The 20,898-nt window shown below is 41.6% G+C and overlaps 1 protein-coding gene across 1 annotated transcript in view; it reads left to right on the forward strand.

The window, feature by feature from the left end:
- FOXO1 (forkhead box O1) overlaps window positions 1–13,173 on the forward strand; it is a 62,744-nt gene extending 49,571 nt beyond the window's left edge. Inside the window, exons 2-3 of the mRNA XM_085215944.1 lie at window positions 7,281–8,637; window positions 9,024–13,173. Coding sequence (XP_085072070.1) covers window positions 7,281–8,624 — 1,344 coding nt within the window. The 3' untranslated portion in view covers window positions 8,625–8,637; window positions 9,024–13,173. The remainder of the gene's footprint in view (window positions 1–7,280; window positions 8,638–9,023) is intronic.
- The last annotated feature ends 7,725 nt before the right edge of the window (window positions 13,174–20,898 follow it).

Below are 20,898 nucleotides of genomic sequence, written 5' to 3' on the forward strand. Positions count from 1 at the left end.
TCGGACTGTGTTGTTTCTCACCTCAGTGGTTTAACCAGGACTTTCAGCTATTTCTCTCCCTAGTGTTACTTCTTTGTGATAATGTTTTTGTAGTACTCCTCTTAAGATTATCTGCTGGCCTAATATACTGATAATACTGATATATTTAGCACGTATACACATTTGTACCTTGTCATTTGAGCTAGCAAATGTCAATAAAAGGCAACTTAGATTTAAAAAGAAGAAAGGGGCAAGCTTTCTATAAACAGTGCAGTAGTCTTTGTGATGAATTGGGTGTAACCGTGGAGAGTGGCAGAGGTGAAGCAGGCTGTCTGTTAAACAGGAAATGAGTGATTAACATTTTTTGTCCTACTGATCATAATTATTCCCACTGGCTGAAAAAAAATAAACACCTCTCAGTGTCTCTTTACTGCAGTTGCAGAATAAAACTTTAAGCTGTTAGTCATTCTGGCGTTGTACAGATGAACTACTACTTCATTACTCCAAATGGTTTTATTTATTTTAATAAAATTTGCTTATAATTGGGATTCTTGTTTACCTTGTAATAATCTCTGTGCTCTGCACTCAGCAACAGCTTTGCCTCAGAATGTTATCCCTACTGTAGTGCTTGCATCCCGTGGTTGCTGCATTAGAGCCTGCAGTGACTAACGGGGATACCGTCTGCCACGGATCACAATGGCTTTCCTCATGGCTCATTGCACTGAAGATAATTCTAATCTCTGTAATCCCTTTGGGTGTGCATTAGAGGTGCTGAGTAGCGTTAATCTTGGCTGTGATGTCACTCAACAGGTTATCTGCAGGTCTTCTCTGTCTTACCTTTCTTGATCAAATTAGCGAACTCTTCAAAATGTACTTTTTTTTTTTTTTTTTTTTTTAAGGAATTGACCATGTCCCTGACATCAGCATGTTGATTGATTGAATTCTTTATCAGTTTTTTTCTTTTATCACCTGGATTTGATGTCAAGGCATGCAGGTTGTGCATACAATCCTGCTTTGCTACTTTGCATTACCGATGTGATTGCAGCAGAGGCTGGTTCTGAGGGGAGAGGTATGAGAAGGCTTTAAGTGAGAGGCAAGGAGCCCATCTACTGGGACACACTGACTTCAAAATGTTCCTCTTCAGTGAGGCTTCAGTCCTGACCTCCCACATCACTAATGAAGTAAGGAATCAGAGTCATAGAATGACTTGGGTTGGAAGGGACCTTAAAGCCATTCAGTCCCAACCCCCTGCCATGGGCAGGATTGCCACCCACTTGATCAAGCTGCCCATGGCCCTCCAACCTGGCTTTGAAATGCTGCTTCTTTATCAGAAGCATATATGCATATACATATATTTACATTCCATATTTGTGGAATACTTGTATTATCTATCTACAAACAGGAATCTTTTTATTTGTCAAGCACATGTCTTTTTCTGCCAGTTGTAACAGCAGTCTTTGTTTGGATTGTTCTTGGGTTTTATGCTCACCTTTTCTAAATGCCCCTGTAGAGAAAGTCGGAAGGTGTTAACGTTTTATTAGACATGTCCAAATTGCAAGCATGGAAAAGTACTTTAAAGGAGGCTGCATAGAGTGAAGATTAATTATGTAACTTTTTTATAGCGGTTGGGAATTCTTCAAATACGTGTCAGCAGAGTTGTGTCCTGACATGTGAGTATGTCAAGTCCTTAAACACCAAATTCTAGAGCTGTGTGTGTATTTTCTATTACTGCATGTTATGTTTCAGAGGAGAGAGCTCCACTGGTGATGAAATCCCCTCCAGTCCAGGGTGCATTGTGGGTCAAGGGGATGCAACCTGGAGGATGGCCAACCCTTCGACAGCTGTGGAGAGGAAGTGCAGTAGGGTATAAATCCATGGACTTAACTGCAGAAGGAGCAGGACTTAGATTATTGCCAGTGAACTATGGGCACAATAGACTTGTGTCCAGGAGAGGCGTGTGTAGTGGTCGTATAGTGATAACATACAGTCTGCCACATTCTTGTACGTTCAATCAGGGAACAAAGGATTGCTGAAATCTCTTCAAATGGAACAATTTGAGAAAGCGTCTCCATGTTTGGAGATGATGTTTCGTGGGTGGTGTTCTGGGAAAGACTCTCATTATGCTACCATCTGTAATGAAAAACACAGAGATGCAGTACAAGGTCCCTTGCACTGTTTCTGCGCTTTTTCCAGCTGAAACTTCTTAGCCATGTAACAGTGTAGGACAAAAATGGAGTCAAACAAAAGCACCCCCCTAAGAACAAAGGACCCAAAAAAGCATGACCTGTTTGGGAGGAAATCCTGCCTTTCCACCTTCATGCAGCTGCAGGTGGCAAATTGCCAGCCTCTTCTAAATATGACTCTTAGACCTGAGGCTAAGTGATATGCTTTCTGGGTATATTATTATTATTATTATTTTAGAGTGGCTGAGGCTCCAAGAGGAGGGTGATTTGAACATCTGAAACTGCAGTAAAATTCCAGTACACAAACCTAGAGAGACAGGTCTGATGTCCTCTTTAATAGCCTATATAAATGCTGGGTCTTTCCTTCTCTTCTGCCAAGCTTTTGCTTTGGTATCCTCTCCCCAAAAGTCACCAATTAACCTCATTTCATAGTGATGATGTTAACCTCATTTCATAGTGATGATGTTAATTGATAAGTCTATGAACTTCACTTCTACCAGTCCTCAAGCCTGACTTTATTACAAAGCATCTTCGTATTGAAATATTGTTCAAGTCTCCATTAAAATAAAAAGGCAATCTCAAGTCTCATCTCGTTTCTTTTTATTTTTTTCTGAATCGCTGTTATCTTAGAGGATTATGACAAAAGCAGTATTGAAATGTCACATTTACAGACAGCTTTATCTCACCCTTCCAAATCTACTTTAGATTTTGTTTGGAGAGATCTGAGAATTACAGTCAGATACTGTTCTCCTGTCTGTATTTACAGCCATTTCTGCTGATGATAGTGTTAACTGACTAACAGCACTTGTAGACCATTCCTTTGGATAAATTGACATAATAAGTAATGGACTGCTGAGATGACTTCTGAACGAAAAAACGGTGGGCAATCATAAGACTGTTAATTTTTATAGATACACTTAGCCTGTCTTGCTCTTACATTACTGCCTCCCACTTAGTTATGGCTGCATCTGTCTCCAGAGGCTGAGTCCTTCACCTTTATTGCCATACTGGTGAATCTCTTGTCCAAGATGCTGTGGTTTGCTTTGTTGTAGTACCATTGACATGTATATCTTGGTAGATTTGTGATAGGAGATTGCTTTTTTTTATTGTTTGTTTATTTTTCAGCACCAACTGTTGGAACCAATCCTTTTTCTCTCTTTTAGGTGGCTATCACAGCACTGTAGTTGAACAGGGAGGGAAGGAATCCCAGTAGGGGACCCATGCAGGCTTTTACAACGCTTGAGTCTCACAGCTCTCAGAATACTCTCAGTTCCACAGTCTGATCCCGGAGAAGGCTGCAGTGAGCCTGGACTGTTGGAGAGGTCTTCAGTAAGATTATACAGGAGCTCTACTTTCCTCTTCCATACCTGCTCCAAGGAATGGGGTGGAAGAAAGATGGCCAGCGTACCTGTATGGCCTCTCTTCAAGTACAGGCTTACACTGTTGTTAAGTTCAATAAAGCAACTATGTTTTCAGGTGTTTCTCTTTAGTAAAACACCAAAACAATTCACTAGAAAAAAATAATAATTAAATAACTCTTTTTCTTTTTTTTTTCAGCAGTTATTCAGATTAACCTTCAGTTGCCTGTTTAAAAAGTATCTATTGGGCTTAAATACAGTAGGCATCCAGGCTCCCCAGTACAAAAAAGACAGGGATCTCTTGGAAAGAGTCCAGCGGAGGGCCACAAAGATGGTGAAGGGCCTGGAGCATCTCCCCTGTGAAGAAAGGCTACGTGAACTGGGTCTGTTTAGCCTTGAGAAAAGAAGAGTGAGAGGGGACCTGATACAGGTCTATAAATATCTAAGGTGTGGGGGGCAGAGTGGCGAGGCCAGACTCTTTTCAGTAGTGTGTGGAGGCAGGACAAGGGGAAACGGCCACAAACTGCAGCATAGGAAGTTCCGCACAAATGTGCGTAAGAACTTCTTTACGGTGAGGTGACGGAGCGCTGGAACAGGCTGCCCAGGGAGGTTGTGGAGTCTCCTTCTCTGGAGATATTCAAGATCTGCCTGGACGCCTACCTGTGCGACCTGGTGTAGGGAACCTGCTTGGCAGACGGGTTGGACTCAATGATCTCTGGAGGTCCCTTCCAACCCCTACAATTCTGTGATTCTGTGAATTAAATGTCTCAGACTTATTGTTAGTAAATGTAAATCAGTTTGAATTTATTTGTTGTTTAGAAGAAGAGCAAGCTGGTTGCAATGTGATTCAGTTTCAAGAAATGTCAGAAAAGTAGATGAATAATGTAAGTGTGTAGATTCAAATGAATGATTTTCTTGGCTTCGTTAGTTTTATTAGCTGGTAGTTGCTCATTACATAGAAGGCAAATGTTGGTATTGTGTATTTTAACTCTTCATCAGCAAGGACCACCAATATGTGTATCCATAGCACCTGATCTTCTTGCTCAACTATGGCTGAAATGTGAAGTACATGCTGGAGTTTGAAGGCCAAATGGGAGCAGGCTTCCTGAGCTTCATCTCAAACATGCAGACTCAGTCCCGGGAAACACCCCACAGGTGGCAGCAGTCTGGCTGGAGTCGTAATGTGGGTTTGATAAAATTCCAAAGCAGATGCTTTCAGGCTGACCTGGAACTCATTGCTGTGCTTGGGAGCTCAGCTGGAGATGTAGCCGATTGCTTTGCGTATCCTTCAGGTGGGCTTTGGGAGGCTTTGCTTCAAAGTCTTGCCAAAAGCCGCCGTTCGAAGCATCTTACAGCACACTGAGGCGGCGGGGCTGCGGCTCGCGGTGCCGCTTCTATGGCTGCCAAGTTCCACTGCTGAAACTATACTATTTTATCAGGTCCTGTTTGCGTCTGGCAAAGATCTGTAGACACAACATCATTAACAGCAGTGCATATTTTCACAAGATTTACCTCTTCAACACTTTTTCCAAGTTAGTAAATCATAGCTTCTTTAATGTCCTGCTGGCTGCGTGAAAAACAGGAATTTATGTAACAAGCTCTGGGCCGCAAACCTTTTCCTGTTAGGAAAATTTTTTTTTTCATTGTTGGCAGTGTTAGGAGACAGCTCTGTTACTCAAAGAGTGACCTCAGATGTCCTCAGTGCAATAATACCAGATTATAATATTTTTGATGACTAAGGAATAGCAGTAATTTCTTAAATATTTAACGCTTCTCTTGCAGAGAAAAGAGAGTTGAGCACGAGCAGAAGATTTTCACTGCCTGATGTTTTGCATGCCTTATATGCTTATTTTCATAGTAAACACTCAGCCTAAGCCAACTGGGTATGTTTACAAAATACAATAAAAAACTGAACTGGCGCAGGAGGTTTTTTAATCAAGAGACGTGCAGAACAACTTTCTTGCGACATTGCTAACTCTGGAATTGTGTCAGCCTTTAATTCCGCTTTGGCCCTACAGTGAAAACAAAGGGCTGGCAGGGCCAGCTCCCTGCACTCCTCAGCCCTTCCAACCACAGCCACGGGCAAGTCCAGAGAAAGATCTTTGGGCTTACCCTCCTGACACAATGCTACCACTACATTACTATGATGTCAGGTCGGGCAGGGGGGAGCAGATGCTTGCCTTGAGCCCCATGAGGCACTGAGCACCACAGGCCTAAAGCTAAGCAGAGGGCATTTCCAGGTGATGATATTTTTATGGGGCTGCATGTGGTGAAAATAACGTTTCAAGGCTTTGTCACTGGATAGGAGATGAGATTTTGATTGCAAAGTTACTGCAGTGAAGAGATATAGTCCTATTGCAATTAGGTGATATCAGAAAGATTGGCTTCCTTTCAAAATTGAATAAGGAAATGCTGAAATTGTTGCTGGTGTTGATCTAACTGGGATGATTTGTTAAATATGGTTCTCTGGAGGGGAAGAAGATGTTGGAAAAGCTTCTGTAGTTAGTCAGACGTTTTGACTAACTGTTGGGCTGGCTGAACCATGAGCTACCACGATGATGTCTTCTGCCATCTTCTGCTCTCCAGGGGCACTTATTGACCTGTCTGGTGTGAGGCTGTGCTCCTGTGGAGACATCCTCAGGGTGTTGCAGTCTATAAGGTGTTAACAGTCTCTGGTCCAGGACTGCTTGCTGCCTTAATCTGCTGAAGATTAGCCCTAGAGTAACCAATTCCTGTTGGGCTCTGCAGGTGGCCAGGCCTGCTTTTGTCGACTGGCTTTCCACAATCCACACTGTGCCATGGCTGTGGCAGAAAATTTGAGCCTCTGATCTTTGATTTGAGGTAGGCCCCGCAAGATGACTTTTTCCACCTGATATGGCTCCTTATGACTGTTGATGCTTTTCTTCTATCAGTTGGATATATTGGGAATGAGGCAAGATGTGCATATTGGCAGTAGCTTTGAGAAACTAGATGTGCACGGGAGGACATTTAGGATCTAAGAGGTGAAGGAAGACCAACTGGGTATTAGAAGACACTTGTCAACAGGTCAAATTGTAGGATTAGATTCTTAATTTATTTTCTGACGAAGCATAGCTGGTAACTGAGGAGATCATGAAAAGCTTCAGTATCCCCTGGTCAGTCTTGGCACAAGATGTCTTGTGGCCTCAGGTATTGCATGAGTCAATGTTGCATATTAAAATGTTGATTTTGAAAGAGAAAGCTGGTTTTAAGACTGAAGTTTTAAATGCAAGTTTGTCTGTGCCATTTGCATTCCTTTCTCCCTTGTGATTTCTTAGGCATTTAGTTATGTTTATATACAAAAACTTAGTCCTTGGTTTTCTTTGTGTTTTTGCATCTGACAGAAGTCATTTAAACTTCACTAACGTTCTATGACAATATACACATGCTGGCATGTTTGTAGGGTTTAGAAATGCGTGATGAGATCCCATTACAAGGACCATAAAACAAGATCTAATATTTCTCAACTTTGCATAAAAGAAATCCCTAAAAGCCTTCAGATTCAACTCATTAGAGTAAAGCTGATAATGGGATCTTCAGTGGGCTTTTTGGTCTTCTGATAGATATATTTTGCTTCCTAAATCTTGAACATGCTGAGCATCTCCTTTTATATAGCCGAATGTTATGCTGGGAATCACAGGTATGAATATAGCATTTGAAAACTAAGCTGTATGTAGGAGGTCTCTCTTTGAATGCTGTCAGAAATGCAACCTGTGTTCTTACACTTTATTTTGTTTTTCAGAATTCAATCCGCCATAACTTGTCCCTGCACAGCAAATTCATCAGAGTGCAGAATGAGGGAACAGGGAAGAGTTCCTGGTGGATGCTCAATCCTGAAGGAGGAAAGAGTGGCAAGTCTCCTAGGAGGCGAGCGGCATCCATGGATAACAACAGCAAGTTTGCAAAAAGCAGAGGCAGAGCAGCCAAGAAAAAAGCATCTCTTCAATCTGGTCAGGAAGGAAACGGTGACAGCCCTGGATCTCAGTTCTCGAAGTGGCCTGCAAGCCCCAGCTCTCACAGTAATGATGACTTCGATAACTGGAGTACATTTCGACCTAGAACTAGCTCTAATGCTAGTACAATTAGTGGAAGACTTTCTCCTATTTTGCCAGAGCAAGATGATCTTGGAGATGGGGATGTGCACTCCATGGTATACCCATCATCAGCCACCAAAATGACTTCTACTCTACCCAGCCTTTCAGAGATGAGTAGTTCAGAGAACATGGAAAATCTTTTGGATAACCTTAATCTTTTGTCACCTAATACGTCAATGACTGTATCAACCCAGTCGTCATCTGCTACCCTGATGCAGCAAACACCAGGTTACTCATTTGCATCTTCGACCACAAGTATATGTTCACCAAATCCAGACTACAGGAAATTTACGTATGCTCAAGCTAGCATGAACTCTTTGCCCCAAATTCCTATGCAGACTCTTCAAGACAGTAAATCAAGCTATGGATCGATGAGCCAATTTAACTGTCCTGCAGGACTTTTGAAGGAGTTACTGACTTCTGACTCTCCTCCACACAATGATATCTTGGCATCAGTAGACACTGGTGTTTCCCAGGCTGGTGGCAGGGCGCTGGGCCAAGGTGTACTGATGGTCACTAATTCGGTGATGCCAACTTATGGCAATCAGCCACCTCACAACAAAATGATGAACCCTAACACCCGCCCTCACCAAGGACATAACCAGCCAACACCTGCAGTTAATGGCCGTGCCTTGTCACACACAGTGAACCCCATGTCACATACTTCAGGTCTAAATCGCCTGTCGACAGTGAAGACTTCGTTACAAGTGCCTATGAGTCACCAGATGCAGATGAATGCTATGAACCCATATGCCCCTGTTAACAGTTGCAACGGCTACGGACGGGTGGGAATTGTTTCCCTCCACCAGGAGAAGCTTCCCAGTGACTTAGATGACATGTTAATTGAACGGTTGGACTGTGACATGGAGTCGATTATTCGTAATGACCTTATGGATGGAGAAACGTTAGATTTTAACTTTGACAGTGTATTGCCTAACCAAAGTTTTCAGCACAGCGTAAAGACAACCACACACAGTTGGGTGTCAGGATAGGATGTAGTAGGAGGTAAGCTGTGCTTTTTATAATAAATCTGAAAAACAGCCTAAAGGGAAGAGAGATGTCAAATGCGTAAAACCTGGGCGATCGCCTTTGTTGGCATGTGAAGTGCCTCTGTTCCAGTCAGTGATTTTTTCAGTCCTTTATTAGTTTGTAAATCAGGTTTGCACTGGTGCACTGAGATCACTGTGTACCGCCTTCTCCTACTTCATTTGGAATGCTAATATTTTGCCATTAATATTTTGAACCAAAAAGTTTCTGGTAACCAATAATTAATGAAAACGTTTTTCCCCATTTAATTTATTTTAAAGCTAGTTTGAACATATTTTAATAGACTTCATCTTTCGGTGTGAATGTTAATTTGTTGTTATTGTTGTTGTTTTTTTTTTCCCTAGGCTACGGTTAAATTCTCCAGACTTGTCTGACAGCAGGAACTGAGAAAAGCAGTACAAAGATGTCCTTCACCTTCCTTTTTAATTTTCTTGACAAAGCTGTGTGCATACACTAGCTTTTTTTGGGGTCTTTTTTTTCCTTTTTTTCTTCCTTTCGTCAGAGTTGGCAGCAGACTGATTATTTTCCTGTACAGGATGTTTGCCCAAGGTTTGCAGGTTATGTGCTGCTGTAGATAAGAACTGTGCCATTGGAAATTTCATTATTCTGAAGTGCCAAATTCACTACACCATATAATCACAGCAAAGACTCTTACTTACATCATGTCGTGCTTTCGGTTTTGTACAGTATGATCTGTAGAAGAATTGTTTTTTAAGACTATCTGTTTTGGTCCAAGAAAAGTTTATAAACTTTTGTAAGAATACTGTGATGATCTCATGCCCTACGTAAGTTTAACCTTCATTGATGTTACCTGTGTTCTGATGATTTGAGATAACTGTGGACTTGCCTTGCAGCAGTACGAACTGCTTTATTCTACTTAAAATTGTCACACATTTCATATGGGAACAGAGTAGCTGGTTTATATGATCCTACTAAACTCTCTCACTATTCAAAGCAAACAGTAGGTTAAATGCCATTTGATAAGTTACCTGTATTCATGTAAATTTATGCAAGAATATATCTGGATTTCATTGTCAGACTAATGACTTTGTTGTTGGACTTAAGATAATTTTTGGAGTACTTTCCAAGCTATTTTTCTTATAATTAAAATCTACTTTTGTTACATAGGCAACTTGAAAAATAATTCTGAGATCTGGCAGCATTCATAACCTCTTCATTTTGTACAGTATTTTAACTGGATTAAGTACTTGTTTTTATAAATTTCCCTAGCACTTGGGAGTGCTAATAAAGGAAAAGCTTAATAAGTATATTGAATACAAAACATTTCTGTCCCTTTTTTGTTGTGTGATGTATAAAAATAGACAACTTTATGTTTAGGAAATATTTAATCAGTTTTATATATGCATTTTTAGAAATGTCATCTGCTTCTGCTATCATTTTAACTCTGACTACCACAAAGTGTTAAGTACTCATTGTTAGATGCTTGTACAATGCTTCTTCACACTTATATTTATTTCATGGAGGTCTCATAATGTTTGTACTCCTGAGAGCAGGACCATTTGGAGAAAATTCATGATTTTGATAAAATTAGGGACAAAATTGATCTTTTTCTTACTTGGCACTGGTTTTAGAGTCTGTCCGCGTTTCTGTCAGCATTCAGTATAATTGAGGTGACAAAAGTGCTACATTTTAATGGCAGGCTAAAACTTGTGTGACACCCCATTACAGGAAAAAAAAAACATTACTTTTTTTAAGTAAGACAGAAAAAGTAAGTGGGAAAGTTATACAAACACAAGAACCTTGGGATAGGAGTGAATATTAATGATAGAGGCATTGTTCCTGTGGAAATACTTGGTCTTGTTTGAGAGGCACACTGACAGCTTCCTGAGGATTTTTAGGGTTGGGTCATTGATAAGAGATTTCTCTCTCTTTTTTTTTTTTTTTTTTTGCAGTTAACAAGGCAGTTTTCATGGTTGTGTGGAGCATGGGCCTCACCTATCTTTCCATTGGTCTACACACCATTTGTGTTATAGAAATCTTTGGAGCTGACGGGACAAACAGTTTATGTGCTGGCAGAAGAAAGAGAGAAAAACGTTTTTTCACTGATTGTGGTTTTGTCTATGACGCTCATAACTGGAAAATGTTCTAATTGAAACTCTGCTTCCCTGTAGTGATGCTGTATGGTGGAGAAAAAAATGGGATGTGCCAAGAAAATGAAGTTCAGCAACAAGCCATATATTTAATGATCTTGTTAGGACTTTCCTAAGACTCTGCAATGCATCCACTGATGTGCTAGCATTTAGCACCCTGTTGGGCTTAAATCACTACCAACTACAGCTACTTTTTAGATATCTAATTACAGTTGTCAGCAGTTCTGGGGGTTGACATTAAGCTGTCCTGTGATACGGGATCTCCCCCAGTGTGATAGTGGTTTTTGAACTGTTGAGCATTAATTGTTTGTGGTGCCGAAGCTTCAGCGAAGCAGCCTGCTTTTGTGGCCAAAAACTTCAACTAGCATCATCACCATCAACTTCTCATTCTCTAAGACTTGATGGTAAATCCTGGCGGTGGGCTCACACATGAGTTTCTGAGGTCCTTTCTTTCTGCTGTCTGCGCAAAAATGTTTGTTCCCAAATGGGGATTGATAGCACAGTTCAAGGTAGGCACAAAATCCACCTCTGTGTGCAAAGAAAGCAGTGCTTAACTGTAAACTCCGTGGGGTTGCAGCTAAACATGCTACATTTAACAATATACCTCCTGTTTATTATTTACTGCTACTGTACAAATTCCTAGATACAGGTATTTTCTTCCTTTCCTTTTATAACTATGAATATCATAAATGTAGCTGTCCCCGAGTTACAACAGTCTGTAGGAAGCCCCTTTTAATTACCGAGAGAAAACAGTTGTAGATAATCAGAGGTTTTGGGTCATGTGGTCAAATTTACTTTCTCTTGCATGGTGCCATCCTAAAATTTTGCAATTGTATTCTGGAATACTGTGAAGTCTGATGAAGGTGTTGTCTGCCTTGAAAGCAAACATTATGTGACCTCTGGTAATAAATCCTTTTCCAGTAAAAAGTACCAAGTTTCTGGAGTAACTTAGTTTGTCAGAATTGTTGTAAATGATTGGTTTGTGAATTGTGCGGATGATCTTACCTATGCAGCCTTGTTTTTGACTTTTCTGGTTTGTACTGTTATTAAAAGTTTATTGTATTATAGAGCTGTTCAGATATTTTAAATATAAAGATGTATTGTTTCCATAATATAGCTATATGATATATGTTTAGGTAGTAGATGCATTAATTGGAAAGCTCTGCTTTGATAAACCGACCATTTGCCTACACTTATAAGCAAAAGTCACATTGCTTATTATTGGCTTAAGTCAACAGAGCGTCCCTAAGAAGAGAAGGTAAAATTGGACCAATTATAAAACAGTATAAAATTTGCACTTGTTAAACCACTGGATGTATGTTAGTATTTTTTTATTTTTTTACTGATTTGAAATTCCTATTTTCATGATGAAATTGCTAGGATCCTTAATTTATGACTGATTTTAAATAAGGTATTCTCATTATTATTATTATTATTATTTTGGTAATCATAATGTATAAGATGCAGCATGGTTTATGCAAACAGAAAGCAAATTACTTGGCATTAAACCTGGCCTCCTTTTCGAGGGTGTTCCACAAACCAGCAATATCTGGAGAGATTGGCATGTACATACCGCTAGCTCTACTTGCGAGTGGCGTGACAGCTCTTCAACGCTTCACTGCTCTGACTTAGTCACACTGCAGAATTAAAATTCAGACGTGGATATTTTCAGAAAAGTGCCTGATGTACTTTTACAGACACACGAGAACAATCCCTGACAGTTTGTTGTATAAAGCCATAAATGTATATAAATTATGTTCAAAAGGTTTTGTGTCCTTTCTTGTATACGGAGAATGAGATTTGTTCCAGGATTCTACTTGTGATTAGTAATCCTTCTGCTCAGACGTTGTCGTAATCACTTTCCGTACCGCGTAATCTTTTTAATGATGATGATCCCATTTGGACAATCTTGATGGCATTAGCAATTTTATATGGACAAATACCTCATGGTACACAGTCTTGTCTGACAAGATGATACCATATTAACAAGCAAACACTAACTGCAGAATAGTTAGACAAAATTTCCATTACTTGGTATAAAGGAATTTGTCTCAGAATTACTTCTGGAATTGGAAGCGTGGCAGGTACAGGAACCTACTAGGGCTGTGTTACAAGTGTTTTATCACAGTGTGCTAAACAAAACTTGTTTACAAGTCTTTGAGACTAAACGCAAGAAGAATCCATGCCTGACTCTTAGTGCTCATGAGAGATTTTGTGTAGAGGCACTTTATTACTGGAAGCTGCATTGTGCAGCACAGACCTGGTTGCCAGTGCTTCAGCAAGCCTAGTTCAGAGAAAATGGCAAAAAAGTCCTGAAATCCTTTTGGAATGGGTATTTGTAAGTATAAGCTCTTAATAAAATTGCTATGACATGAGATGGTAACTAGTGTATCAGAATGTTATGTAACACATTGTTAAAGAAGAAAAAACGTGGGGACACTAGCATCCATCAAACTGCAGGAAAAAATTAGTCTTTTAGTCCAAATTACATTCTATTCTAATGCTGTTAAAGCAGGAGGGAGCCTGGAGAGCCATTTTTCTCTTTTCTCTGCCCCTTCCATTCAAGTGAGACACTTCCCAAAGGCCTCTTGGCTCTTCTCCCTCGTTTTTGTCTCTCACTTCCCGTTTCTTCCCAAAGTTCATGCTTTCCCTACAAGTAAGAGTTTCTTTGCCGAAAGTTTGTGCCATGTAGGCCAACCTGCACGCTGCTTAACTCTGTAGGAGTGCTGACGTGAGTGGTGAGAGCAGGAACATCCAATTTTTAATTTTTTTTTTAAATTTAGATTGTGTTTCAAAACAGAGCTGGAAGAAAGGAGGAGAGGCTGCCAAAACAGGCAGCCAACAACACCCACGCCACCATAGTCTTGTGAGGCCCAGATCCTGGCTTGCCTGCAGGTGGGGAGGGAGAGGGCTGGTGGAGAGCTGCTTCCAATGAATTGCTGGCAAAAAATGCCAGTTTGATCTTAAAGCGAGCATAGGTAGACCTAAGGAGAGTGAAAGAACGCCAGAGTACCGCTGCACGTAAAACCAGACAACCTGAAGATATTTTAAAAATGATTTTCCCTTGTGCTTTACAACGTTATTTTAGCTTTGCCTCTTTTATTTTTGCACGCTAGGGGAAAAGCATGGAGTGGAAGGTGTCTTCACTGGCGTTCCCAAAAGCCTCACTCCTGGAATGAGAAGTCAGTTAAGATCCAGAGATACACTGTCTGAGTGTTTGCAAAGCCGTTGTTGGAAAGGATGTGCATCTAATTGGTACATGAGTAGTTACTGCTGTCGGGAGAGATAGTCAAAGCTTGTCTCTTGGGAAGGGACTGGCTAGCAATTTGTGCCAAGCTGGCAACAAGGGATTTGAATCTGCTGATCAAGCATACAAACCTCAAAGCATCCTTGTGCTCTGAGTCAGTTCTGCATCAATGTAATAAACATGTTTTTGTGCAGAAACATCAGCCTTTCTGTCATGTCAATTGATAATCCAATTAAAAGTACAAATAGCCTTAGATGTTGCAGCTGCCTGTAGTGCAGCTGGTGTGCAAAGATGGGTTTTATGAACACCCTGAGAAGGAGAGACTTGCACGAAGCAGTGCCTGTGGTCACGACCACTGTTGGAATTGCATGCAAATCCCTGTTCGTTACCTGCTTATGTTTTGCCTGGGGTAACGTTCTGGCATATGCCAAAATGATAGCTAAAATGAAGAGGCAGGGACAGCGCCCCATCTTATTTTATTTTATGTTTTTCTACTTGCTGTTGGACCCTGAGGCATTCAGAAATTTTGCATGTGTTTTTTTCTTGCGAGTAAACTTCTTGCGGGGGTGTTTATCACTGCAGTGGTGGGAAAACGGATGAGGGCTTTGAGTACATCAAGAGGAGCGCTGCAGGAAACTTCTGATGGGTACAGGTCTATGGAGTGAAGAAAGAGGCAAAGAGACGGTTTGTAAATTGGAGCCTCAACATTTTACCTCCTTGCTGTGTGCAATCTAAAACTGCTTTTGCCATCCATCAACACAAAGGTCTTTCCAAACAGTTGTATTCCCTTCTCAGTGCCCTAGAGTGATGTTACCTGAGCAGGCAACTGCACAGAGCATGCACAAGAGCTCTGCTGCATTTCCAGGGAACTGTGGAGTTTGTCAGGGATGTGTAAATTGCTTATGAAATATTCAATCCCTTCAATTTTACTGAAGCCAGCGGATTGTATCTCAGCGTGACCACTACAGAAGTGTATGTATGTGAATTGCAGAGGAGGGGGGGGATAAGAATTTTGGCATGTATTCTAAGCACTTTCCTGGCTGATGGAGCAGGGTAAGGGAGTGTTTCAGAGGGCAGAGGATTGCTCTAGGGTGAAGGGCTCAGCTTAGCAGGAAAAGAGCTTCCTTTTGGTTGGAGTTTGAAGTTGTGTTCAGTAGCAACCACAGACTGCACAGTCTCCTGGGCAATTTGTTGCTTGAGTCTTTCTCACCAGCTGAAAACAAAAGATGTTCTGTGAAACCGAGACCTGGAGTCTCATTTCAGGAGTCCAAATGTTACCACTTCCTGCTCCTCCCTTTCTTCCCCCTTTACTCCATTAAGTTAGAGCAGTTGAGAGGAGTGTTTCTTCTTTTTTTTTTTTCTTCTTTTTTTTCTTTTTTCTTTTTCCTTCCTGCCCCTTCTCAGAGCAGACGGGCTTCGTAAGACCTTGTGTCCCTTCAACCCCAACTATGATGGTCTATCTGCAATAAGGATATTATCTGCCTCCTCCTTCAGCCCCCGCAACAGATCTATCAGAGCCCCCAAGCCAAAGTCAGTTCACTCCATGGCTGACTCCAGGAGCCCTTTGAGGTGGGACATCTCCTCTGTCTCTGCTTCTTTTGCTAAAAAGTTTCTAAATTGAAAACAGGTAATGAGGGAAGTGCTGGGGAAGGATCTGGTCTTGGGGTTGGATAGCCACTTCACTATGGTCCTCTCCTATGTTACCTCAGTGTTCAGACCTTGCACTGGGCCTTGATGAGCTCACAGGGCTCCCACTGGATTACTTTCTGAGTAGGGTTTCTGCAGTCACAATGTTTTGTTCAGCTGCAGGCTGGCTGCTCATGTAGATCCACGTGTCTGGAAACAGTGTAAAACAAGTGTGACTCTCCTGACTGTGAACTTTTTGAGCGGTTGTTTGTCTTCATCACACTAGTCTTGGTGTGGTAGGTACAGCAAGCCAAGTGCCTGCTGGTGACCAAGCAGTGTGACATGTGAATGGGGCTTATGTTCATTCCAAAAATAATATTGAGTGATAATATTGAATATAATAATATTTAATGTGTTGGACTCTAGTATAACTGCGGTGAGAGTTGTTGCTTAGGAATGACAGCCAGATAAATAGAATTGTAGGATGGCTTAGATTGGATGGGACGTTAAAGATCATCCAGTTCCAAAACCCCTGCAATGGGTAGGGCTGCCACGCACTAGATCAGGCTGCCCAGGACATAAAGTAAAAAAATGAGGATTCCTGTCCTTGCAAGGGGTCCTACCATGATCAGAGGAGCTGGGTCTGACTTCCACTCAGAGTTACTTCACAGAGCATGTGACAATTGGCAACATTTTGAAGTGATGGGGCAAACAGCAACCAGGCCTCATCCGGAGTGAGCTGTGCTTCACAAATGTGGCTGTCGGCAAGCATGAAGACAAGTGTGGTCTGTGTGATCTGTATAGTTTTCCCGTGGCTTTGGGAATTTTCCTCAGTCAACTTCCTGTGAGAAATGGGATGTAATGAAGGTCCTCTCGGTGCCTACAACTGCTTTACAGAGTTAGCCATCTGAGTACAAATAATACTTGGCTTTTCCACACTGGGGAAACTACAACTGCCTTCTCTCGAAAACCTGAAGGAGCTGTGCTGATCAATGAGTTAGAAAAGTGATCAGCTGACATTTTTGATGACCTAAATTACTGAGTACACCATTATACAGGACAGTGAAATGTGAGGCTGTGCCAAGAATTGTAGGAGGATATTCTTTGACTAGGTGAGAACAGCAGATATGATTGACTGTCAGTAATTGTAAAATAATGCTCAAGGGAGAAGGAAAAATGGAGCCTAATACATTAAGATGCTTAATGAACCCTGAATGAGCTACTACTACTATGAGAAAAACCTTGGTGTCATTGGAAGCATTTTTTGAAAGTCCTGGCTCACTGTTAAGCTGTGGACAAAAAGATACAGCAGAAATGAGTGGGGGACAAGGATTGAAAACCTCTGTTGTGCTACTCCACATGTAAATTGCACCTGCATCATAAATATTGCATGCTGTTTGACTTTCAAAGAGCATATTGTGGGGCTACAGAGACTCAGAAGCAGAGACTAAATAGAAAAAAAGATGAGTGAAGGCGGGTATAGGTGCATGAGATGGTAGAGATATGTAAAATTATGGATGCTATGGAGATGGAAATAATTCATCAGTATTTCTCAGGATGCAAACAGGGGTATCCAATGAAAAGATCAGGCAACGGGTTTGGAATAAAGGGAAGTACTTTTTCACCCAGTACATAATTATGTTTTGTAACTCACTGCCACGGGATACTGCAGAGGCCAAAAGTTTAAATGGATTCAGAAAAGGATTATATGAATTAATAGAAGCTAGGTCCATCAGTGGCTATTAAACACAATGCTCCGGATGAGGCCTCTAGCTCAGGAAGTCTCTAAATGACCAGTTGCTGGAAGCATGTACCAGGGAAGGGATTACTCAGTCCATGGCTGGCTACTTGTGCTCCTTTCGCCTACACATCCACTGTTGGCCACGAGCAGGGACAGGATATTGGTGTAAGCGGACCTCTGATCTGACCTGGCAAGGCTGTCTTCACCTTCTTAATGGTGGAGGGAATAGGTACAGCCAGAAACAGCTACCCAACACCCTTCTGTAAGAAGGTTTCAAACATCCACGTAGACTTTCTCAGGTCTCTGGCAGTGGTCATGGACTGTCTCTCTCTGTGTTGGAAGACTTATCTGATACCTTTCAGGGCAAGGCATACTCTCAACTGAGAGTATATGTTCTCACTCTAACAAGCTGCGATGTAACAAATGCAAATTACCTGACGAGATTTGTAAGACTTTAGGGGAGGAAAAAAGCACAAGGAAGAGAGAGGATCAGGCAAAAAAACAAAATTTGCATTCTTTGCAAGCAGCTCTATAGAGGTTACTCTCAGGGCAAGGATAATAGAATCATTAAGAATGGAAAAGACCACTGAGACCAGCTAGTCCAGTCATCAACTCATCACCACCATGCCCACTAATCAATAAAATAAAATGAATAAAATGGTGTGTTGCACGTCTCAGCCTCTCCCCCACACTGATGACTAAAGCACTACTTTTTTTGCTTTTATAGGTAGCCAAGGGGTTAAAGTCACTCATTCATACACCTGAAAACCTTTCAGAGATAGTCAAAGGTAGTACTGGACAGTAAGCCCAGAAGAACAGGTCTAGAAGTAATGGTGTGTCAGTGGTAGCAACTTTTCCAGTGTTGAGGTCAACCAGAAGAGAAATGATGGAGAATGGAGTTCTTTCGGATTAAAAAATGACATTTTCTTGCTGGATTTGCTGTCTGAGCTCCTTCCATTGCACGCTAACAGAATGACACCAGGGTTGTTAACTCACTGCAACTGACTCAGAAATGCTGACCTAAAGATGCAAGGAGAGAATAAGGCTTGTTATCTTGCTTGTAGCTCAGACAGCCCATTATAGGACTTCATGTGAAGAGATCCTGAGTAGACGTTTCGAGTCTTGAATGCCAGCAGCTATAAATACTGGTGAGAGTGAATTTATGCTTTAGCTCATCAGCCAATATGCGGGAAATCACAGACTTCAGCGTTGAAAATATAATGCTAATGGACTGCCATATGCATTGCAAACTTCGCTTTCTTTGCTTAGATCTGTGTCCAAAGCTCCTTCCTCTGTGAAGCTTTGAAATGTGAAGTCTGATCAATGCTGACTCTTCTCAAAACATTCAAAAAGAATTTTTAAGAAACCTGTCACCTCTACATGTTCCCCTTCAAAAGCAAGTGGTTATTTTCTTTAAATTTCCACCATTAAAAGAAAATGTTGATATTTTAAGCTCCATAATTACAACCTGCAGGTTGCTTAAATTGGCTTAATGTTTGGCACCTCAACTGACTGGAACTTGGACTTTTTGATTTATTTCAAGTGGAATTACAGAGAACCATGCAATTTATAAAGCGCTGGTTAGGCTTTGTTATCAAGCAGATCCCCTCCCTCTTCCATCTTTTTTTCAACCACTTTCTTATTGCTGGGTTTGGTAACGTGTTTGTGACTCCCATAACATGGGCAATGTCACAGACTGCATCCAGAGCTACTTCCCATTTATACTGCCATCTACTATCAATTATAACTCAATTTTATTAACAGTATCCAAACATGATAAAAATTTTCCTGTTTTCACAAAATTTGCATCTGGTAGTTTCTGGTAAGTAATGGGATTTATATGGCTGTTTTTGAAGGTTACAGTTTTTCTCCTCAATTTTTCCTGGTCGTCCCGAACCCTGTTTCAGCAACGTTAGCCATTAGAAACTAGATGTGTTGAGGTCATTGTGAGAGCTTCAGGAAGCTCTTTGCCAACCACTCAAGAAGCTGTGAAGATACTCTGAGGTTACTACAAATGCAAAGTGAAAGGTTTAAACCTACTCCAATTTGGAGGTGGTTTATATCAATTCATAGAGAGATAGAATCATTAAGGTTAGAAAGACCACTAATTTAATCTAGTACACCCATCTGACCATTCCCACCATGCCCACTATCCGTGTCTCTCAGTGCCACATCTACATATTTCTTGAACAGCTCCGGGAATGGTGACTGTACCACCTCCTTATGCTGCCTGTTCCAGTGTATCACCATCTTTCTGAGAAGAAATTTTTCATAACACCCAACCCAACAACAACTTAAGGCCATTACCTAATGCTGTTACCTAGGAGAAGAAACCAATCCCCACCTTGCCACAACCTCCTTTCAGGGAGCTGTAGAGAGGAATAAGGTCTCCCTTGAATCTCCTCCAATATGAACAATCCCAATTCCCTCAGCAGCTGTCCATAAGACTTGTGCTCCAGACCACTCACCAGTTTTGTTGCCCTTCCTTGAACGCTCTCTCTGGCCTCAATGTCTTTCTTGTAGTGAAGGGCACAAAACTGAGCTCAGTACTTGAGGTGCAGCCTCACCAGGGCTAAGTACAGAGGGGCACTCGCTTCCCTCATATGTATCTACATCTATATGTATATATATATATACATTTTTTTTTCCATAGACAATGGTGTAGTGGTATTCTGATAGACAGTTACAGTGGCTCTGAGGAGCAATGGTAACTTCTATCAGGAAGAATTATGACTTCTTGAAAGTGCCTCTGGCCTTGTAAAGGGAACTGGTAATGTTAGGTGCCCATGAGCATCAAGTTCCCTTGTTCACATCGTTTCTGTGCATCCTCACAATCTGAGTGAGGAAGGGTGTATAATTCTCCAGTTTAAGAGACATTCATGTATCGACCTCACAGTTGCTTTTTGCTCATTTATTAACTGAGTGACAATGCAAAGCTGTTTCTGGCTGCCAAGGAGATGGAATCCAGCTGGCAGACCTGCTGCTGCAGGGTCTCAGTCGGGCAGCTCCGATGCTGCGTGCTAATTGCTGGAATGTAACTCCTACCCGCGGGGTGAGGAGAGAGAACGAGCTCTGGAAAATGAAGGCTCATGCAGCCCACTGCCAAAGTCTTGGCCACACTGAGCTCCAAGGGCCGCTCCACTGAGGTAAGCTGCTTCTCAGCTGAAAGCACTCAGGAGCTGCCCTGTGAGAGTCCCAATCCCTCCTGCTGCACAAAGGGTATACTCTGTGCAGGGCATGATGGCTTTCAATTTCTTTCTTTCTTTTTAGCTTACCCAGTTGGAAAGCATTCATCGAGTGCTCCGTCTCCAATTCCGTGTGTTCGGTTTCTGGTGATGCGGATTGAATAAATCATGCTGTGAGAGCAGCCTGTAGCTTCAGCTTCCAGTGCCACTGAAGTCACAAGCTGCCCTGAAAATGGTGGGAATGTAGCAGCTGTATTTACCTGGGGTGCTGCCTGTCTGTTGGAAAAGCGACTCACTTCTCCAGGGATG

The sequence above is a fragment of the Meleagris gallopavo genome, chromosome 1, assembly GCF_905368555.1.
Source record: "Meleagris gallopavo chromosome 1, MGAL_WU_HG_1.1, whole genome shotgun sequence".
Lineage (NCBI taxonomy): Eukaryota > Metazoa > Chordata > Aves > Galliformes > Phasianidae > Meleagris > Meleagris gallopavo.